Source organism: Dendronephthya gigantea, unplaced genomic scaffold (assembly GCF_004324835.1).
Source record: "Dendronephthya gigantea isolate DGI-Jeju-01 unplaced genomic scaffold, DenGig_1.0 000020F, whole genome shotgun sequence".
NCBI classification, from domain to species: domain Eukaryota; kingdom Metazoa; phylum Cnidaria; class Anthozoa; order Malacalcyonacea; family Nephtheidae; genus Dendronephthya; species Dendronephthya gigantea.
In genome coordinates, this window is record NW_021163030.1 from 1,715,791 (window position 1) to 1,738,463 (window position 22,673).

At 34.8% G+C, this 22,673-nt stretch overlaps 3 protein-coding genes across 4 annotated transcripts; all 3 read right to left on the reverse strand.

Annotated features, from left to right (window-relative positions):
• Positions 1-71: 71 nt before the first annotated feature.
• Positions 72-3,343, reverse strand: LOC114521471 (sugar phosphate exchanger 3-like). 2 transcript variants are annotated; one of them, XM_028541934.1, is made up of 4 exons: positions 2,953-3,343; positions 1,545-2,134; positions 1,240-1,469; positions 72-870 (listed from the first exon to the last, which is right to left on the reverse strand). In XM_028541934.1, the coding sequence occupies exons 1-4, from the start codon at positions 3,220-3,222 to the stop codon at positions 719-721; spliced, it is 1,242 nt and encodes a 413-aa protein (XP_028397735.1). In that variant the 5' UTR covers positions 3,223-3,343; the 3' UTR covers positions 72-718. The 2 variants fall into 2 exon arrangements, with proteins under 2 accessions (XP_028397735.1, XP_028397736.1); XM_028541935.1 differs by lacking the exon at positions 2,953-3,343 and adding an exon at positions 2,280-2,443.
• A 623-nt stretch (positions 3,344-3,966) lies between these two features.
• On the reverse strand, positions 3,967-6,607 carry LOC114521357 (fibroblast growth factor 1-like). The gene is made up of 5 exons (XM_028541772.1): positions 5,828-6,607; positions 5,398-5,476; positions 4,884-4,975; positions 4,655-4,758; positions 3,967-4,456 (listed from the first exon to the last, which is right to left on the reverse strand). The coding sequence occupies exons 1-5, from the start codon at positions 5,844-5,846 to the stop codon at positions 4,082-4,084; spliced, it is 669 nt and encodes a 222-aa protein (XP_028397573.1). The 5' UTR covers positions 5,847-6,607; the 3' UTR covers positions 3,967-4,081.
• Positions 6,608-7,516: 909 nt separating this feature from the next.
• On the reverse strand, positions 7,517-22,599 carry LOC114521355 (THO complex subunit 2-like). The gene is made up of 45 exons (XM_028541771.1): positions 22,525-22,599; positions 22,378-22,445; positions 22,201-22,292; positions 21,506-21,554; positions 21,305-21,372; positions 20,917-21,044; positions 20,619-20,749; positions 20,372-20,538; positions 19,718-19,813; positions 19,262-19,360; positions 19,047-19,100; positions 18,656-18,831; positions 17,913-18,102; positions 17,715-17,756; positions 17,183-17,313; positions 16,697-16,798; positions 16,476-16,560; positions 16,278-16,371; positions 15,912-15,992; positions 15,458-15,672; positions 14,839-15,021; positions 14,553-14,717; positions 14,159-14,212; positions 13,987-14,087; positions 13,435-13,561; positions 12,929-13,073; positions 12,545-12,702; positions 12,328-12,388; positions 12,124-12,191; positions 11,672-11,794; positions 11,139-11,207; positions 10,939-11,054; positions 10,622-10,706; positions 10,443-10,514; positions 10,323-10,371; positions 10,162-10,189; positions 9,976-10,077; positions 9,617-9,727; positions 9,178-9,335; positions 8,864-8,922; positions 8,753-8,785; positions 8,593-8,667; positions 8,292-8,349; positions 8,045-8,106; positions 7,517-7,851 (listed from the first exon to the last, which is right to left on the reverse strand). Exons 1-45 carry the CDS (start codon positions 22,584-22,586, stop codon positions 7,720-7,722), a joined length of 4,524 nt encoding a protein of 1,507 aa, XP_028397572.1. The 5' UTR covers positions 22,587-22,599; the 3' UTR covers positions 7,517-7,719.
• Between the last annotated feature and the right edge of the window lie 74 nt (positions 22,600-22,673).

Here is a 22,673-nt window from a genome sequence, read left to right on the forward strand (position 1 = left end):
CTGGTAATTGAATGTCTGTGAATTCAGAATTGATATTAGATCATTTATACGACGTTCATGATTTTCTCAATGTCTGTGTTAGTGTATTACATTTGCAAATTTGTAATTTTACTTTACTGTTATGCTAAGCAATGAGCAACAAAGTAACATTTCACAAAACAGTGTAATTACTTAAGTTTTGCGCACACGTACAAAAGTAGTGACGTTGATGTACATGTAGTGCCTGTCTGCCTGAGCCTGAGGGTCCGGATTTTTCTCCAAACTGAGGCCCGAAAATTGTCAGTGCTCCCTTGCATGCCCCACACACAAAAAATATGCTCTTCTCTCAAGCGAACATGCAGCTGATACATACGAGAGTGGCCTTTTTTTGTCAATGCCCCACTTCCTGAATACTTTCGCGGCCCATGAAAACACGGGAAAAATAATTTCGTTCACATACCAATACATTTCCGCAGGGCGGCAAAGAAAGAACACCGGCTTCGCTGGGACGGAGAAAAATACAGATTCTTTCACGGTCAAATTTCACGGTCAAACAATGTTCGTGTATGACCAACCATATATGGACCAACCTATATACAGTACTGAGGGCCTAAACTAAGCTCATTGGTTCTAGGCCATCTTCAATATCGCCGTAGTTTTGTCTTTCGAAAAAATGAGATGATTGATCGTTGTTCTGGAACTGGATTGACATAATTTAAAGCCCAAAGTTTCCATATAGTTAGGTGTTAACATCTTGAGATCCTTTCAATAATGACAGAGAAGCAAGGATAGATAGAAGAACCATTAAATAAAATGCTCCAGACCATCCATAATAATCCACTATTAAACCAATTAATGGACCTTCCACAATAGCACCAGCACCACCAAAACCTTAAGAAAAATATCACTGTTGTTAAACGGCATGACTAAAATCTCTTGTCAGCATTCTTGTCTTCGCTTAACATTTTCTTTCTTATAGAAAAACATTGGTTGTGTCTGAAGAAAATTTTGAGTACATTTGCTTTTTATTATTTTTTAGCCTAAAATCGCCTGGCGAAACAAAAAGAAACCGCGTGTGCTAGATTCCTTGTGAGTTTATGGTTGATGATAATTCTGTGGAATTTATATATTTTGAAGTTTAGGCTATATATTCATTAATTTGAAGCAATTGTTCCACCTTCTGATATTTAGTTTTCAACGAGCGAAATGCCCAATTGTTTCTAAAAATTCTTTGAGTGAAATAGTCGACTCATAACGTACCATTTACTACTCCAGAGACAGTGGCCTGAGCATGCACCTTTTGTCCAATACGTGCTGGAATTGATCCAGTTAAGATGGATGTGGGACCACAGTTCAACATGCCTGTGACTAATGTAAAAATCAAGTTATATACCAGACCCCAGGTACTAGTTATCAGAAACAACGAAAGTGATATTGCGCTTAGAAATACCACATAGAAGCATCCGAGCATTTCACGACCATTAAGGATTCTTGAAGATAAAATCAATAATTAATTAGACGTAGGTAAATCTGTGTTCAAATAACTTTTACCAATAATTTTTTACCTATTAATAAAAACACCAATAAAGGCAGATCCTAAAACTCCGCCAATTTCAAATGTTGTTGACAGCATTCCTGCTTGTGCTTTACTGTATTTCAAAGCCTCGTGAAGATACATTGGAAGCCACATATACAGACAATACCGAACAAGTTTAATGCATATCACTGTTACAAGTAGTTCAGGGACACTTTCTAAACGGCAAACGTCAAAAACGCTTAGCAGCTCTGCATCTTCACCTACATTTGTTTCTGTCTCTTGACTTTTACCAGGAATTTCAATGTTTAATTCGGATGGTGTTTTGAGCGTGAGGAAGACAAGCAAACCAGTAACGAAAACAATCAATGAAGGAACTAAAAAGACTTTTTCCAACTCTGGAGAATATATAAATTGTAGATAAACTGTCAGTGATGTTCCCATGATCCCACCAGCAAAAATGCATGTTCCCCATAAACCAAATATAGATGCACGGTGCTCATCTGAGTACCAGGAACTGAGAGCTTTGACACAATTAGGCCAAGCTACTGCTTGGAATGTTCCATTTAGGAACAGGAGAATGACCAGAACTAGAAATCTTTTCCAATATCCAAATGATATCTGAATAAAAACTATTGAATGATTAGTATTTTGAATGATGGTCTTTTCATTTTATGTCATTATGAGATATGTTCAAGGAAGTGATGTAATTCCTTTACTCAGTTTACTCAGCAATTTTAAATAATGAGACCATAATGATATATACCTTATACATGCAGTCTTTTTTTAACTGTCATGAATACCCATTAGCCTCTCCCTCTAGCACAGGGGCATATAGCTCCAGGGGTTGCTGTAGCCTGCACCCCACAAGTACACCTGTCGGCAAAATTGGGTTATATTCCGAGTTGTCAATAGATACAATGCTAAAGTTGAAAAATGAATTCATAATTCGAATTTCAAACAGTGTTCCAAGCATTTTATTTACTTTAACAAAAATTTAACTACACATATTTGGTAAAAGGTTTGGCCAATTAGAATTAGATGTGTAAATTAACTATGATTTAACTACCCAAAATGTAGTTAAGAGATTCATACACAATTAATGTCCCCCGCAGCTTAGAGATTCCAATTGCCTTTCCATTAGAATAGAATAATTAAACTATTAATCAATTAATTAAATGGATAAAACTAGGACTTTTTCTTCAATTAGCCCGTTAATTAAGCAAGAGAAATTTCAAGTGCCTGGAAGAATCTTCTTCAAAATCTTCTCCCTATATGCTTTAAATTTACTATCTATTTGGTAAGAGAGGAAATATGAATAAATTTGTCTATTGATGTATTTTTACCTATTGAAAAGCTTCATTCATAATTCGACACCTTTTTTGTTTTGTCTTTGGTTTATAATTAATTAAAACAGCAAAGTAAATTACTTAACATACCATTGAAAAGGCTGAACCAATTAAACAAATAGTCAAAGCTTTTCTTGCACCAATTTTATCTCCTAAACCTCCAAGCAGCATTTGCATGACAGCGTAAGGGAAGAGTAAGGAAGCATCAAGCCATCCCATTTCAGACTTCTTCAAATGAAGAGTTTTTTCTAAGTCTGGTTTGATAACACCAAGAGGCTTCCGAAGAAGATATGTAGAGGCGTAAGATAACCATGTCACAATGAAAGTGAACACTTGACGAGTTTTTAAGGAAGTAAACATATGAATGTCGGTAGAGAAATATGTTGCAAATTCATAAAATATTTGTCGTATTTTGTTTTTATTTATGTGTTTGAATTCAGTCGTATATTTTTGGGACGTCAAATGAAATATAAACTATTTTAAAAATATTTATTTAGCAACACACGTCACACAATATAATTACGTAATAAATAATAAATAATTAATTATGAATCGCAAGATATAATCAATGGGACATAGTTCCCCACTTTATTATCACTTCTTTGGTAGTTCTGTGGTTCTATATGATCCATAGTTTATTCCAATATAACCAGAGAGCAGCGTGGCAGCGTCTTCAAACAACTTAGCATCGGTTGTTATACCACATTTGATGATAAGGTTCGGTAGTTTTATGTTCCGTGGTTCTGTAGATTCTGTTTACTGTAGTTTTGTCAGTCCCAGGTATTTAATATGATGTTGTCTATGGTTCCACGGAAATAGCCTTTTGTTTTACTACAAATTTAAATAACTTTATAAAACCGGGTAAAAATTAGGGCATAATTTGATATTCGTCCCCCACTCCAGTGAGTGTAACGTGTCCCTCTCAATCCCCCCAGGTATGACGCCCTTGGGTGGAAGTGCGCTACAAGATTTTCATTGCATGTTGATTTTTTGTTTCCAACCACGATTTTCATACAAAAGTGAGACGAATAATATATACTCCTGGTCCTGGATACGGCTATACCATCGAGTTGCATATTTTACAGTGTATTGCATGATCAAAGATATATTTAGTATAATGAACTGGTACAAAGAAAAAATTTTCATTAAACATGAAAACGTTAATAAAGTACAACACTTAACAATATTGTCTTTAATGAAATGATCTCATATTCATGATTCATTGTTTTTTAGTGTAATAATGTGCTGCTCGTAATTTACGTGTCTGTACAGGTTCCTGCCGTGTTACTGAGGCAACAACACGTTTTCTTGTCGTACTATAAATAAGAGGGCTATCTGTTTGGTCAGAAAGAATTTCTGTACACTTTTTTTGTGCGTGGTCTGCAGAGTAGGCAGAGCAATAGATGAGCTGTGAGATAAAACAAAATTCACTGAATTTTGCTTGTTTTTTCCCTCGATACAAAGTAGATTCAGCTTCTCCATTCTTGCAAAGACCCAACACAAAAGGAGGTCCTACGCTTCTTGGTCGTTTGAAGATATCGTAAAAATTGCTATTGTTTGTCTCCTCAAATACACATTCGCTGTCTGCATGTGGCTAGAAAATGAAATAAACAAAAAAAGTTTTTACAAAACTACGATTTTTACCCGACTATAGTGTTACGACAGCATGTCCTGAACTGCATAACTTGCAATGATTTGCATGATTGGTTGTGAAGTAGAATGACTCTCATAAGTCATAATAGTGATAATACTAATATATTGAACTTAATTCTTCATGGGACATTGAACTTACCTTAGTCATTATATCACCATTTTGGTCAATAGCAACATACAATCCACTTTTGACATTTTGGATTTTTATACTGTTTCCTCCTGCTGGTATCAGATCAAATACGACTAGAAGAGAAATATTTATCCCCTCAATTCTCAAAACTTGAACTAATGAACGCGTAAAACGGAGAAAACTGGCCTCAATGATCATTTTAACAGCCCAATGAATGAGATAGGATAGATTTTAATACCTGTAGGATCAAATGGATTGGTTGTACCAGCAACATGCTTGTCTGCGGTAACACGAAGATACACGCCATTACGGCAAAATAACCGACGACGTCTATTAAAATAAGACGATTAATTTTGATTTTAGAATTTTGATTCAATTGAACTTGCAGGGCTATAGACTATAGTCAGCTAGCAAAAACCTTTCCGCTGCTGATATATAAGATTAGGACTATAGAAAACAAAAATATAGTCGTTTTAACAACGTCACCTTAAAACGATATAGAAAAACAAAACATTGGCGACGAAAGATAATGAAACAAGTGCAAGAGTGCCAAGACAAACTTCATTCCCAATTGCCTGAAGGCTCGGCCGGCAATGGTTTAAAACAGTATAATTTTATATTGAAAATAGTGATCATGCGGTATAGTTGCTATGACCGACAGACAGTACCCAAACAATTGACTTTCGCTTATTTCAGTCAAAAAATGTACGCTAGTATATTTGGTTGAATGAGCACTTACGAGCACTCCTTACCTCCCGTTTTTTGATAAAGGTATTTTCATAGTCTGTTCGAAGTCTCTTGGCCACCAAAACTGCCGACGTCTTGCCTGGTCTACAACAGAAAAAATAGTTCTAAATCAGTTCCAGCGACTATTTCAATCAATGAACGTCTGATTTAGCAATGATTGCTATGAATTTCTGCGCAATTTTTTTCTGCTTTCGTACATGGCGTTTATCAATATCTCGTAGTGAAATGAAAAACTCATGGGCACAGAAAAAACGTCCAGACCATTCTGTTTTATTTCAGTACAATTTTAATCATTTCAGTAGTGATTTTAAAGGGGAATTTACAAGTGCTAATATTTGCCACTCATCACAGACAGAAGGTGTTAACCTCATTCTGGCAGGGAATTCGTCACTACACATACTATCATTCATTAAATATTTTAATTATATTACTTACCACGAATTATAACTTCCATTTTCAATTATGTTACAATCTTCGATTAAAACAACTTATTCTGTTTTTTCCTGGGCTTTTAATTTCACTGAATGCGATCTCTTCAACTGATGAATTGCAATGAGACGCTGATAGACATTGACACAGAGAAACAATACGTAATATATAGTTCACACGTTCATCTTTTATTGTGAATTGTATTTGCCCTAACTACACCGGAATTAAAATACAAAAGCTAATAGAATGAAATATACTATTTTGTAGATGATAAAAAGAATTCCACAAGCGTGTTGGATTAAAACTTTGGAATGTATTTTGAAAGTAAAATGTGTACAGTACAAAACACGCTTTTAGCGAATTGCTCTCCTAAAAGAAATTTTTATGCAGTATGTTGGTGTTAAGATATGTTTTCATGTTATATATACAATTTCACACTACCAAAGGTTTAAACTTCAGACTGCAGTAATAAATAATGTTCGTCTTATACAACTCAGGATGATGTTTCGTCATGTGCGGTCTGCTTATATTTCGCGGTATTTATCTATTTTGCCATTTCTCAATCTTAAAACCTGCAGAAATGTTACCATAGCAGCATTCTGTTCACCAGGAAACTCTAAAGCAGTCATAACATAGTATGAGTCGATATCCGCTATTTAACTTCACTTCAAGTAATTTCTTCACGAGAAACATAAAGCGTTTTTACATGAAAGGCATGCAGGATTGAGAATATTTTCTACAGACATTTTACAGAAAGAAAAACTAAAAATGAGGCACAGTGTCATCTAGATCTCCTTGATTCTGAATGCGAATGTCTAAGCAATTGAAATCAAGGAAAATCTGTAAAATAACATCATGATAACGTTGTCGGGCATTAATGAAATTTCTAATGTTCTAATTTCCAATTTCTTAAGTCTGGACGAGGGGGGTGCGTGTGATAAAAATCATGTGACTGTGTCTAGTTGGTTTAAAATATCACATACTGAAGTTATTTAACCATGCATTATTAATGAGAAATAAGAAAGCGAATATCAGTCAGCCACAGGCGCATGTTTTTCACGAATCGTGCATTGATAAGCGAACATCAACTCTATTGTTATATTAGATTAGCCTGTTCGTAGCGAAGATTAATTGTCAAGGTCAACGCGGTTAGTTTATATAAGGACATCGTTCCGGATCCAACAAAAGTGATCTATATCTCATGGTTCATATATAATCCGTTGGGGAATTCTTTTTCTTTGTAAGATATATATGCACGCACTGTCAATTGTACAAAACCAATATCAAATAAAAATATTTCTTAGAGAACAGCTTTATGCGCAAGATTCTCTTATGGAGTATGATATCGTAAATTTACATAAATACGGAAGTGAAACTTGTATAAAAGGATACTGTTTCTTTTGCGACTTTTCCTCATCTTTTGCTTCTTTATCTTTACTCTTGGGCTCTTTCTAAAAACGGGAAAAATTGTGAACTAATAGTATACCCCACGCAATATGCTACAGCATCGCCCAGACAGGCCCTGGTATGTATCAGGCTACCCAGTCAGCTGCACATGAATCTTTCAGCTATTGAAGTTTTGAAATTCATAGTTGCAAAAGGCTGAATCCAGCTGCCAACAAGACACGTACAGTGCATGTAAACAGTAAACTATGATTTAACAAACCTTATTACTTTGGGATTTCTCTTCTGATTTTTTCTTTTTTTCCTTTTCTTTATCTTTGTCCTTATCTTTTTCTTTCTCCTTGTCTTTATCTTTCACCTAAGTATACGTAACTTCAATCTGGCCAGTCATACAAAGCAGAAGGTATTGAGCTATCGAATACAATCTTTATACTAGTACTAGTACGGTGTGGAAATTCGAGAATACTTTCGCGCTTCTGCTATGACTGATCACTTCAATTCACCTTTGTTTTATCTTTGTGTTTATCCTTTTCTTTTTCTTTATTTTTATCCCTTTCCTTCTCTTTCTTCACTCCATCTTCTTCCGTCTTTCGAGACAACTTAATAATTGTTGTTTTTGTTTTTTCCTTCAAATAATTAAACGTTGTGAATGTAAACGGAGCAATGTCTATATTCGGCAAACCGGTTTTAAGCTGGTGTTGGTTTTTCAATTGTTCTGCGGTCGTTAGGCTAAAGGGTATTTTTTTATTAAAACGAAACCAAGTTCGCTTGCATGAACACATCAATTTGTCCGGCAGATTTTTGCTGATAATATTTTACCTCTTGTTTCTCTTTCTCTTTCGGTTTTTCATCTACCAACTGAACTGACTTTCTCATTGGACCTGGAGTAAAAACAATGAAGTAAAATATCTCAAAACGACAAAAGGTTTCCTGGGTGCCATATTAATCATAATTAAACAACTAGACATGCAGTGACTATAGTAAAATCACAAAGTTGATGTGAACACGCAACGCATGAAGGGCAGCGTTTTAGATGCCTCATATTTACGCAAGATATTTAACTTACTTGCATCGTCATCTTCTTTCCGTTTTTTAACCTCCTTGATTTCAACAACATCAGACGTCTGAATGAAAATTTAAAACTTTCTTTAAAACTAGCTTAAATCGCCGTTCGGTTTTAGGACTAATGAGTTATACATCACTTTTAAAGTACGACTTATGTTTACATCATATTCGATAATTTCAAGAAAAGCCAGTAAGGCAGTTTCGTTTCGGTGTTTTGGCTGTATCTTGTATAATGTATTTAAGTTATGCATTTTCATTCAATTGCTGACGAAATTTTGCCAGCCAAGTTACTGCAAACTTACTCTCTTGCGATCAGACTTGTGACTTTTCTCTTTATCTCTGTCTTTTTCTTTACTTTTCGATCGTTCTTCACGACTCTACATGGTGAAGAAATTATTTTTCACAAAAACAATCATACGAAGTAATGCTGATCCATCAAATTGAAAGGATACAATATCTTACCTTCGATAAAGATCCATCCACTGGTGTACTTTCCTGTATGGTTGAAAAACAAGTTTCATATCATTCAACTACCAATCCTCCTCAGATAATAGAAATTTACAAAATAAAGACCTTGGAAGATGGTGAGGAGTTACGACCATCACTTTTCTCCATTTTCCGCCTCTTGGTTTCTAAAAAGATACGATCAAGATTACATGATGATGCCTTGTTGAGATTTTTAAACTTTTTTGTCAGGGCAACCCTCACCCACTGATCTGCTAATTTATTTATAGGGATAAATGGTCTCTAATCAGAAATATTTTCACAACTACAAAAAGTGGTTGCAATTCTATATACCTATATAATGCCTATATGAACAAAGATTTTGATGTTAAAACAGCTTTGCATCATCGTGAACAAAAAGGATCGGCCATGAGTACTAATACCTTTATCGTAGTCATCTCGGGGAGAGTCGTTCGGTGACGGTCGCTTTGATTTCTCTGCCTTATCGTAGTTCCTCGCTTTATCACTCTCTTTCCCAGCTTGTTTTTCGCGATCAGTTTCTTTCAGTTCTTTGGATTTGTTAGAGGCCGACATGGATTTGCTAAAATAAAAAGTTAAAACATTATTTAAAAGTCAAAGAGATAATGTTTCTACAAAGCCTGCATGGGCTGACTCATGAAAAACAGAGAATGAATATTTCGATAAAAAACACACAATATACCCAACAATATATAATATACACAAAGTGTGGTGCGGTGATGGTATCAAATGAAGATTTGATGCCTATAACCTAATATGCAGGGGTTCGCTTTCACAGTTTGCGTTGTTCAATGTTAGGGTATTCAAAGTTACGATCGCCTTGTTGGTCCTCTAAATATTTACCTTGATTCGGTCTTTGGCTTTACACTGACGTCATTTGACGCAACATTTGATGAAGATTTTTTAGTTGTTAAACTTGTAGACACCTTAACACCATTACTCGAAGATGTTTTTCTAAAAGTTACAACATATTTAAATATAAAATGATGAATTATTCGGTGAATTTGTTGATAAAACATACAATTATTATCAGACTATATAAACGTCACATTTTTCATGCTTCTTCAAATAGAATCCATAATTGAGATTGATCGTCTGAAAACAAAGCTCGTATCCCTAGGAAATGCCCTCGGTTTGGGGCTGAATACAAATTTGTTTTAAGGCTAGTTTGCTCTTTCATTTCGAGATAGAGCGCGACTTACTTCACTGAGTTGGATGAAGTTTTTTCTGTTGCGATACTTTGTGAAGAAGATTGTTTAATTGTTGACTTGCTCTCTTCGACATCGTTAACTTCGGCTGTGTCGCTACAAATGTTGAAAAAACTCAATGTTGACTAATCTCGGATATTATAAAAGGAAAAATGTGTCACTGCAATAAATAATTCTTACCTTGTTTTGGTCTTGCCGTCATGGTTAACTATAAAACGTACGCATTTTCGTGAAACACTATATGCATGCACCATTACTATAATTACGATATTTCTATAGACTATACTCTCTACGACCTAATACACTACAAAAGAAGTATGGCCTTTTTCATTCAAACTGACCTTGTTTTTCATGTTTCTCTTGAGAATCTCCCCCATTCCCATCCACTTCCTTCGAAAATAAATCACAGTTACCACAATCTGTAAAACCTGTGAAAAGCTTCATGTATGAAAGGTATATACCTGTTTAATATCTGGTTGAGAATTAGCATTCGACGCGTTTTGAGGTGCATTCGGCGTAGCATTTGCATTTGCCTATATTTCAAAACAAAAAAACAACAGAGAAACAACCTTATAAATATGATATAATGGATCTTCCTCTACAAAACCGACATGTTTCTGTTCTTCGTGAAAATGCTAACCTTGTCTTTAGCATCTGGGGCTTTCTTATGGAACATTCCTTCAGGAATCATTTCTGATTTATGTGTTCTTAACTTTCCTGCATATCTGTAAACAATCAAATATTTCGTTAAACAAGTTAACGATGATATTTCGTACTTATGCATCAATGAAGCATTTTATAATGCTAAAATACGAAATTGTCAGATGCAGGAGATCTGTCCTTCATTGAATTAAGGTGGAAACTATAGTTTTTCGAGATTAAGATCAGAAACGTTTCACAGCTAAATTAAAAAAAGTTTCAGGTTTTATGACTTTCTATGATATTTAATGGACATACCCGATTGCCAAAGCATAAAGGTCTTTCCTCTTGTCTTTCTCTTCTTCACAAATTCTTTCTACTCTTCTCTCCAAGGCCAGACCAAGGTTAGAAACTTTCGGATAATGAGGAAGAATCTGGAGTGTAATCGACATAAAATATTGATAAAAGCTAATGTACGTCAGTTGTTAAATATTACGAGTGAAAACACCAATACTGACCTTGATTAAGACCATTATTGTGTTCCTAATTTGAGTGTAATCTTTTGATTCCAAACAAACGACTAGAGCCTATCGTAATGAGGACAAAAGAAGATATGTTCAGTGTAAATTGTACAGTACAAAGTGTTTACAATAATATAAGGACATGACGAAAACATCGCAGGAATTACAGGCGTTACTCTTACTCTGGTAAAGAGTCGATGACGGTATTGCCGTATTTTAAACCACTCTGGACCAGTATATGGTCATGTTTGGTTTTTTGTGAATTTAAAACAGAGCCTTCCAAATTCCAATCTGAAAAAATGCCTGCAACTACTGCAAGTCCTTACGCGTTTCCCGTCCGGAGTGATTTAGAACCTTTTCGATTCTAATACTATACAAGGTGAACAATCTTTGTTGTCATCCAAATAATCATATCTTTAACTAAATCCAATTGTGCATTATTCATGCAGTTCTTAGTAGTTATTAGTTTACTATTAGTTTATTATTATATTAGTTTACCATTACTGTCTCAAAAAATGAAGATAGTGTACCTTTGTTAGTTTATACTGCCATTTATGACAAACATGGCGAAAGTTTTCGTAATCCAAATGTTCTGCTTTATCAGTATTCGTTGTTCTTAAAACCGTCACAAATCCTGGGTAGCCTCCACATTCCTTTTAGGAAAAAATATGAAAGACTAATTGTACATCACAAAGCTAACGAAAACACAATCTTTACTGTAAGAATGGTGTAACCAAACTATATAATATAATAGTATATATTTCTAGCATATTTTTAAGTGTACAATAACCAGAATAAAAAAGGTGGTTGAGAAGGCACAAGGTCTGAACAAGAGAACTAAAACATTACAAATTATAAAATGTTAATTTGACAAAATGGATTCAAATGCATTCATTTTGTCCATCCATTTTGTCCGACACCAAAAATTAATTTGCTCACTTTATTCCACTGAATGCAACAAAAAATACAACTATAAATTTACCTTTTCATAAGTCTTTTTATCCTTGTGCCAACGTACAACAATTTCCAGCATTGATGACAGGAAGCGGCCTTAAAAATATAATACAAATAAAAGGCGGGCTTTCACCAGGAGCGCCATGCAAACGTCGATATAATGCACCAAATACTTCGCGCGCTTTAAATCTTAAAATGAATCTGTGTTATTAAACTCCTTATTAAAACATACCATATCTGCTAGCCTCGCTTTCAGTCAGCGTGGTCACAGTGTAAGATATATCAGAGAAGACCTGGGAAATAGAAATAAGACAATACAGCCTCTCGATGATTACGTCATTTGGCCTGGGAGCCACACTCTCATATATGCAAGTTACACTTTATAAGTTAACACATTTTGTTGGGTAGCTTTTACAGAATACTACCTGAATCACGTGGATATAACTCACCCGATCAAAACACAACAATGTTGAAAAATTCGGCGTCTTCAAATTATGAAGCATGTGTACAAATTTAGCGCAAAAAATAGCGTCACTGGCAGTAAAAACACATCTTGGAAAGATACACAGCTGCAAAAGTTGAGTAACTGACTCGTTCTTTGATGACTCTGAAATATAACAGAAAAATAGTTCACTAATTTGAATAACCTGACGCTAATTCTTCCACTTCTCGCAGGGGAGCTACGGACCAGAGGGTAAAATTCTTACACTTTCATGCAGTAACCCAGTTAAACAGAATGTTAAAGAGTCAGATACACTTCATCTCCACCGCTGCTCCAGCACAATTTTTACCACTTTCTACCCCCCACTCCCCCTCAATACCACTGTACTTACTTGAAGGTATCCAATTATCTTGTTCATGTTTCAACCATTCTTTTATTCTTTGTGTATGTTGTTCTTGCTCTTTTTGTTCCTCTTTAAGTTTATCAATAGCACCTAAACATCGATCTTTTTCTTTTTTCTTTTTGCTTGCAGAATTCTACATCAACAAAATTTTGCGATTAAATTAGGAAACACAGTTGTTTTATTCACATGCAGGAGAAATATCAGGGTTATTGCTGGAAAATTTAAGTGGTTCGATAAACGGTAAACCGTTTCGATAAACGGTAAACCGTTTTCTAACAGCAACCAAAAATTGTTTATTACAAGAAATCATTATCTTGAATCAGTTTATCTCAACGTCTTTTTCATCTAAAACTTAGGTCTTCCCTTAAAGATCGACGGCCCATACAATCTCCGAAACTTTATTTTCCTTGTTTATTGTTGTGTTCGTTGCCTGTTCATGATTCCAGGCTTTATAATGGAATATTATAATATATATAGCTAATACGCGATCATACCAGTTCTTTGTTTTCATCCAGATTATTTAGGAGATCATTCATTTTGTTTTTCTCTGCTTCGTAACGCTCGACAGGAACATGAAGGTCGTACATAGTGAGAGACCAGAAAGCAACGTACAAATGAGGACTACAAAATGAAAAAAATTGGAATCGTATGATGAAATACTATTCGTTTTTAAGCGACTAGAATTTTTAAAATAGTTTATAAATACTGTTCATTCGAACCAACAGCTATTCCTGTCCTTGACACACTAATACCATTTGCAAATATACAAAAATCGCATGAAATACATTTGTCGTTTCAAATACATGCATGTCTCTGCATTCATCAAATATATTTTATGTCTGGTAGTCAAGTGCGTGTTTGATCATGAGTACAAAGAACGTTGGTATATAAACCAGCCGGGGAGGGAGGGGGGGCAGGGGGAACTATGCTAGGTAGGAAAGCAGGCTATGGTATATTTCTGAGGTGACAAGTGCTATGAATTATACAAAACTATTTACTAAAATTTTCAAAGCAACAATACGAAGGGTACATACGTATATAATTACCTGATATTATTCCAAACTCTTAAAGGATGGAGGTCTATGACATTTCCTGTGACTGGTTCCAACACTGAATTCACAGCACTTATATATAATTTAAAAATTTGCTAAAAGAAAGGAAAACGTTGATCATATTTTGAAAGTTATGACTTTCTGGAATTGCACTTTTATTGCTCACTTTTTGTGATAAACTCCTGGATTTTTCATTCTTTTGAGTCTCTTCAAATGTTGCCTGAATTAAGCAAAATATTTTTTGAAGGAGCTGCTTATAACAACTATACAAATGTATATAAGATATGGTTAGCATTATGATGTAAACAGGTATTGATATAAATAGATATTTGATTTAACTGAAATTTGGATTTATTGCAGTGATCGTCTTAAACCCCTCAAATAAATTGCAATGAAAGTGTTTGTTTGAAAGATGCCCTCACGAGGCCTAAATTGATATAAAACCTCATCATATCGTCGTTTTCAACAGCTTGAATATATGCTATTATATGCTGCACTGTCCTTTATTCGTATAGCCAGAATGGGTTAAGGACCTATATCCAATATACATGAATCATTACCTGTATCTTGTTAGCAAACATTGGTCTTGCTAAAAAGAAAGCAGCATCTTGAGAGAGATAAAAGTTCTTCACAAGGTCTTCTAATGGCGGTAAATTGTTATCATAATCTTCGCTATTTAATTGATTTGCTAAAAATCCACCAAACTGAACCATCGTGTCATGACACTGAAAGTAATAAAATATGTGCCTTTAGTTCACTACTAACATCACAAATTAACCGTTGTTTTAATGCAGTTGTTTTTTGTTTAACAGTTAATTTGCAAGCAGGAGCATTTGTATAACTAACCTGGTCATAGAGTTTGCCAACCAGTTTCAAGTGTCTGTTTGAAGATTCATCAAAGAAGATGACGGAATTTCGCTGCTGTGCCATTAATATACAAAGAGGAAACGCTAAGTCGCCATCCATTAGAGTGTCTCGTAACCTTTGGGAGGATTTCTTTGTGTTTCGTATCTGCCCAAACCAACCGCCCTTAACAAAATTAAAGAAGAAAGTCTGGTGAGTTCACTAATGTAGTGACACTGGAGACCAACATTTTCATGCTTCTCGTCAAAAATTCTTTCCCACTCTTTCCACTTGTTGAAAATATAACTACTTACAGTGAAGGCTTGCAACTAACCATTCTCAACACAAAGACAATTAAATTCAAAGAAAAGACTTGCTTTAAGCTTGTCTTTGCTAAGCTAAGCTAATGCCAACTATTATACGTATAGTGTACCCTTTCGTCAGACCCATAGTCAGGATAAAGATGAACAGAAACGATTCTGTAAGTTTACTAAGTGCACAAGAATCTACTTCAGCAGCCCATGAAATTGTCGGATCGATACGATTGGACGTATCATATTAGCTGCCTTGAAAACTTGTTTGTGTAAATGGTGAACTTGCACAAACACTTAACGGGTCTCACCTCGGCACGGAGCATTTCTCCTCCCGACAAAGCTTCAATCTGATCCATGGTGACCTCTTCCGAAATCTCAATCCCTGACATTTTCTGCACAACCTCTCTCAAAACAAGTAAATCCGAACTTTTGCCAGCTTTCAGTTGGTTAGCCACGTATTGAAGAAGACCAGTTAGTTCGATGCTATACTTTTTAAAAACCGTTCCACAAAAAATGGCGAGACCTGCGAAAATATATATGGACTATGTGTGAATATTTTAGAAGGGTTTGTAGCGGTACATGCATGGTTCAAAACTGCATGTTTATAGTCTATTGCTGGGAATGGTTCATGCATTCAGCTCCCCATAACTTATAGACATGGTTGTCCGTATTAACATGGAATGGTTCATAGGGTGTTCATTACATCGATATACTTCATACATCTATAATATACATCATAAAAGACTAAACGTATAAACCTACTTTTAAGCCATTCTGAAATATTCGTATCGTCCAGTTTTAGTCTCTCCTTTTCAGGATTTGCCAATGCTTCAATGATACAGTCTGAATATTTAGTTAAGGAAACATTTACAAGCATGAATACAGTGAATAAGTTGAAATCATCAGCATTGTGCGACCACATACGACGTCCACGAGACATGGCTAGAAATTCAGACTGTGCATGGCTCTACAATTAATCCCTGCTCATTGCATCACTCGCACTTGTTTTTATTCCTAAATATAAATGACGGAAGTATGACACTTGCTTTATGCATGTTAGATCACTTTTTATATAATTAGTTTTCCCTGTACTACCCCATATTGTTATGACTGGTTTAATAAGGATACAAGCCAAGACGTCATATGACATTGGAGTTAAATATTTAAGAGAATCAACAACAGGTCCGATAAAATTGTCGTACTTTTGGATTTGACTAAGAATCTAAAAGAGAAAAGTGAATGAATTTTTCGAAACATGATCACAGAAGTACCTTTATATATAGCTGTCAGTGAATATAGCAGATTCTTGTGCAAAACAAAACTCACATATTCAAAAAGAACACCGGGATTGCTGTGGCTTAATTTTCCAATCTGTCTTCCGGATTGTTTCACATTCTCTTTTGATAAACGCCTAAAATCAAGCAAGAATTTTGGGAGCTTGTTAGAATACTTCATATCTCTACCTTACTAAACAAAACGTTGTATACCAGACTATATTGTCTATGACAGATGATTGAATCTACCCTCATTTGAACACCATTACTAACTTAGCGATATATTTTGCTTTTTTTATCGTCTTCGCTTTAACTTCAATAAGTCTTGGATGCATATTGTAGGATTGGTTTTTCCACCGTCCGTAAAGACAATACCTAAAAAATCATTATTTTATTCAGCAAAGAAAATGCATTAATGAGGTTCTTCAACGTGTTCCTGGAACCCAAGATGATAAATTGGTATACGTATAGGACATTAAACATTATACCAGATCATTTTCAGAGACTATACAATGTTGCAATTATACCAAAATAATTATTATTGGTAACTAGTATGAATAATAACGGGCAATTATAGCTAAATAAACAGGAACTACTCTCGAAGATAAGTTTCCAAAACCTGAAAGAGTATTTATTATTAACACTTTTAGCAAACTCTCGGCAAAATTAAATTATATACGCTATAGCAAGTTACAACCACTCTAATATCCTCTACATAAAGACGCAATGAAAAGCCTCAGAGACCTAACGTATCCCCACCTAATGTTATATGGAAATGCTTTGAGTAAAATCCAGACTTCTTCAGCAATACTTGGATTACATTCCAATAATGACAGAGAGGGAAATAACACTTGATCAACGAGCTCGGTAAGACTATTCCAAACCGCCAGCTAAACAACAAAATTAAGAAGCGTCAAGCGTGCAATTTTGTTTTCAATTTCAGGAAATGTTGTTGACATATATACGATGAAAACGATGATAAAATTGTAGTTGGTGAATATTAGTAGGTCAATGAACATTGCCAGATCATTGTCAGCGACTGCAATGTGGAAATTACCAACATATTTAATTTTGGAAGATTTCAGGTCAAAGAATGAACAATATACATTCTTTGATGCATCTCACTTCCAAGCAGCTAATTTTGACAGGATAAATGACGATGGATTTTCAATACGCGAGTTAAGTAGCTATAACAATTGTTTTTTAACGTATTCTTCACGGATATCACTAAAGCTTGGCTTTCACGTGCAGAAAAGAGTAACAATGGGAATAACTGTAGTCAAATACGCACCAGTTTGGTATCCCTATCTTGCCCAAGAACAACGTTGGGATTCTACAAAAAAATCGATAATTTCAAATTTAATTTAAAAATATTTGGTACATTTCAATTCACTCCAAAATGATATTAACTATAACAATTAGAAAAGTATTCGGAGGCACAAAACACAAAGAAATTACTTGCTTTTTCTGAGTTATAAACAAAACTTACTTCTTTTAAAAATGCTCGACCAACTCTTATAACCTTCGCCATTAAAATAGGATCAAAAGACAAGTTCGGTCCAAGATGAAAAAGTAATGGAAACACGCAGTCTGTGAGATCGCTAAATACTTTACACTGTGAGGGTCCCTTTGTTAGTTTGCAAGGATAAGGTCGACCACGAGCCGCCTTAGATGAACATCTACAATAAAGACAAAACAAGCTGAAATTATCCACTCAAAAACATACAGTAGTAACGTAGCTGGTACGATAGTGCTTATAGGCTATAAATCTTATAAGAGAGTGAATACTTTCTGGAATGTATCACGTGAGCCCTGCTGTTAAGATGTCGCAGGTCATTAACCGGCACGAGCAAGAGAAACAATGGCAATTAATGCAGGATGATCAATGCATGGGCGAACAAGTCCCTGACAGAAAATGTCCTGATATATGATTGGCTACTTCCATGATAATCAAATCAAAATGATAAACAAAGTCTCACCAAAAACCGGTCCAACACCCTCGTTACGACCAAAAAATAACTTACTTAACTCTAAACTGGAGTTCTTCATCTTAAAAGGAGTGAATTTTCAGGCTAAAACTACACTTAAATATTTCTTACTATAGAAACGTTCTGTTGACATGATCGTAATTCGTGAGGAAAATACCTTAATTGTCTTTTTGCTGAACGTATCGCTGTCAAATAGGTTACAAGATGCATTTTTTTGACAAAGGAATGATCAAATAATACTTACTGTCTGTAAATCGGCTCTATAAGGATATGTATAAGTTTACACATGGCCACTACAACAGGCTCCTCACTCACGGCTGCAAATTTTGGCAATTTGTCCATTGCATCTTTAGCCTGAGGCCAGGCACCCACCAGCAGTAGCGTGTGGCATAAACCAAACTTCTGATTAAATGTTCTATGCTGAAAATAACGATAAATCACAATGTTGATGTATAGAAAGCATTGCATCATGAATGGAGTTTGAGTAACAGTTGGTTAATCAGTTTCATAATAATTGAATAGCTGTAATTCAAAAGGTATTCTTATCCAATCAGGGAATACTTAGAATGACGTAAAAGCAATTCAAAGAAAGGTTTAATAAGGATAGATTGCCTTGCCTTGCAATGATTTTTTACCTCTACTTTAATTTCCTTGTCATTTTCTTTATTTTCATCATTATTTGTTGTGTCCTGTTACAAAAATTTTAATTGAAGTTCAACTCCGGAATATGGATTGACAAACATTTAAAAGAAGTAAGAAATAGGAGGTGACCGTACGTAAGGTACAATGATTTGGATTAAATTCCGCAGGATTTTTCTAATTATTTAGAAGTACAAAATGATGAACATACGGAGGTAAGGATAGCAGCATTCAATTTCTTGGCTTCTTGTTTTGCATCAAGCAATTCTTGCGTATTGTCCTCGTATATTTCACCATCACTGGGACTAAGCTGTATTTAGAAAAAGATACACAAATAAGTTCTAATCGAGGAAGGTTATTACCAGGAGAAATTCTGGTCGTGGATTTGTCATAAAAGGTCTAGATGCGAGAATGTAATATTAGGGTCATTCTCCAAACTTTTTAAAATCTGGTGGAAAAACGCCTTCCACGCTGCGTGGATAACTCATTCTTTATTCTTTTCTATAAAATATTTTCTAAACTTTTCTGGTCACATGCAGTTGCACGTGTTTTACGCATGTGGGAAAAGAGGAAGGTAAAGCTGCCCATCCTAACACTCTTGCACGTGCAAACCCATACAGAGGCTTTCATTCCAGATGGTCTATACATATACTCTGTGATTACTTACATGTAAATAGATGCTATCTAACTCTAGTAAGTCATGCTTAATAAGTAAAGCAGTGAGATACAACAGAGCATGTGGTGGACGAACATCTGGTTGATCCTAAAGAAGAAAACGAAGATATTATACGAGAACCAGAGAGACTACTGAAATTATAAATCAGGGAGGAAATGGAAAAAGCGCTGCCCTTTTTAACTTAACTATATAGAGAGAGAGAGAGTGATATATTTGCCATCCAGAGTGAGAAAATGTTTGTGGCTTTCTTCAAAGAGACAACTTGGCATGCAATCGATCTAACACTGCCATTAAGGCAATTTTCAAATACCACCTTTGTTTGTGAAGCACGATGTCATGACCGCGTAAGGAGATTTTCACTCGCAGACAAAGCGAGGGAAATAGAAAACAGTCTAAACTCAATTAGGAAAGCATGCAGAAAGTATAATTAGCCATTTCCCAATCAAGCAGGGTACTGGGTCTAGTTGTGAAACGCAAAGCATCTATGTACTTGGAGGGACAAATGATTTCAGTCTTTTTTTCTGTCCCTCCAAACAGTCCATAGATGCTTTGTGGTTACCGACTAGACCCAGTACCCTGTTCGATTGGGAAATGGCTAATTGGTTCATGAACCCCCAACGTGATTGTGAAATATAATAATCTCACCTTATAAAACTGGTATTTAAATCCTAAAATATGGCACACTGTAGATTTATCATAATTCGATGAATATTCTTTTAAAAGAGTTATAAAGAAGTCTTCTTCCTCCAAATGAAATTCAAAAGCATCTAACATAATATCAAGTACCCGGTTCGGATCCAGGTTGAATCGCCCTTAAATGATAGCAACATATTTCTTTTTTAACCATTAGTTACTTAAACATCAATTACAACATTTTTAAGATAGTTCCTACCAATTAATGACTTGATGTTTTCCAGAAAAGCTGCATGATTTGCAGTGTCCATTTCCTGTCCCAATTCAGTAATTAATTTACTGTATCCTTCAGACTCTTCCCTCAGTAGATTAAACTTCTGTTGTTTGTAACTATGAAACACAAAATCTAATAAGTTGTTTTCCCAGGGTTTTACAGTCTGCTGTACATGGTCTTTTAACAATTTAAATTCAACAGACAAGAAAACATTGCTGAATTATAACTTTATCAACACATTCCAATTCTTGATTCAGTTGGTAGTTGAATTCTTTATACTTACAAAAGTTTAGTTTTGATTTTCACAAATTTTGTGTTGAAGCCTTTCGCTGATTGGATCAATCCAAGTGAATCCAAGGATTCCACATCGATTCGCTCTTTAAGAAGGTCTTCAGAAACAACAGATGTATTCTAATAGAGTTTAAAGAGTGTAAGCATTGTGGAGAAAATAGTATGGTCTTTAAATGTGGACAAGATAATCAAATTGACTCACAAAGAATGCAAATTAAGCATTTTTAAGCAATTTTGGTACTGGAACCAGAACATGCAGTAGGGATAATGTCTTAATAAGTTAGTTGCCTTTTTATCTTGATTCATTGCCCAGCATTTCATTGCTTTATCATTTCAATAACTCTGTTTTAATAGCTTAGAAATTGTAAAAATCATCTTACCACCAAAGAAGAAACAAATGTTGTGAAGCGATCTTGCTTTAGTTTTTCAGTAAACTGGACATCGACATCTGTTGAGCGTGATAGATAGCAAGAGGAACATGCTGACACTTATAACAGATTCTACACTACCATTCTAAATATTATTGAAAATTTCACAAAATATACAAGGGAATAATGTTAACAGGATCAACTCTTCCGCACCCATGATGTTAATGACATCAACCAGTATTGATCTTTTGTCTTGATCATTCTAAAACGAGGAAAAAAAGGGTATGAAAAATTGGTCAGTAATATTTTAGGAAAAAACAATGGCAAAAGAACAGGAAGAGTGTAGATATACATCTAGGTATGATATTTGATATATGCCAGTTATTGACCAGTTATGTTATTTAATTCTTGAAATAATGTTTTAATGGAAAGTTCAATCTAAACAGGTAGTTTAAAAACTTCCTCAAGAAATTAATTAGACTGGGATTGGATTTCATTATACCTAAATTGTTTAGTTGAAAGAGAGGATGAAGATCCTCTCTTTCAATTATACAATTTAGGTATAAAACTATAAAACTATATAAACTATACAATTTTGCTATCATTATTATTAGACTTTTGTTACGGTATTTGTGAAAACACCCAGATATTATTAGTTAGTAGTTCAATTGTATATAAAGTTAGATTAGATGCAATTGAGCAAGAAAATGAGAAGTTGGTGCATATCTTGTACAGGTAATTATGGTATATATTTTGTACAGGTATATTTACTTTTGTGGAACTGATGGAACTGATGGCATTGTGGCAGAACAATCAAAAGTAAATATAAGCAAATATAAGGTTTTAAAAATTATTCTATTTCAGCATTCACGCAATGAAAATTTACTAAAAATTTACTAATTTCATACCACAATTTCAGTCAGCAGTGCAACGACTTCATCATGTCCAATCTGACCATGAACCACATATGATATAAGCTCGTAAAATACTTGGGTAAAATCTACAAGTGAGTGAACATTAATTGCTGTGAGACGATCGTAATTTGAAAAATATCAGAGTAAATAAATGTAGTGTAATAAACTCACTCGATTCCACGTCTGATCCATGTGTCTCTGCTGTTTCATCCGCTACGAATGTTTGGCAAAGTTTTAATCTACATAAAGACAAAGATGAGATCAGCTGAATATATTTTCTTTGACGATTTGTTTAAATGAACAAAATCTAATTCTTACATCGCTACTTTTCCCTTTTCCCAACTTTTTAAATGTGCTAGAGGAATGAGAACAGCCGCCATATTCCATCCAACGTTTGCTCACTTTGCTGCATTATATCCCTTTTTATCACCTAATGTCTTTATATTGCCCGCAAAGTCAGGTGGTAA

Excerpts from the sequence above, each read along its gene's own strand:
- LOC114521471 (XM_028541934.1), bottom strand. The coding sequence starts at position 3,222 with ATGTTTACTTCCTTAAAAACTCGTCAAGTGTTCACTTTCATTGTGACA. Across the intron at positions 2,135-2,952 it reads TTGGTTCAGCCTTTTCAATG|ATATCATTTGGATATTGGAA; the intron begins GTATGTTAAGTA and ends GTTTTTATTCAG. Across the intron at positions 1,470-1,544 it reads ATTGGTGTTTTTATTAATAG|AATCCTTAATGGTCGTGAAA; the intron begins GTAAAAAATTAT and ends TTTATCTTCAAG.
- LOC114521357 (XM_028541772.1), bottom strand. Across the intron at positions 4,976-5,397 it reads CCTTTATCAAAAAACGGGAG|ACGTCGTCGGTTATTTTGCC; the intron begins GTAAGGAGTGCT and ends TTATTTTAATAG. Across the intron at positions 4,759-4,883 it reads CAATCCATTTGATCCTACAG|TCGTATTTGATCTGATACCA; the intron begins GTATTAAAATCT and ends TTTCTCTTCTAG.
- LOC114521355 (XM_028541771.1), bottom strand. The coding sequence starts at position 22,586 with ATGGCGGCTGTTCTCATTCCTCTAGCACATTTAAAAAGTTGGGAAAAG. Across the intron at positions 14,088-14,158 it reads CCAGGAGTTTATCACAAAAA|CAAATTTTTAAATTATATAT; the intron begins GTGAGCAATAAA and ends CCTTTCTTTTAG. Across the intron at positions 8,668-8,752 it reads TGGATGGATCTTTATCGAAG|AGTCGTGAAGAACGATCGAA; the intron begins GTAAGATATTGT and ends TTCACCATGTAG.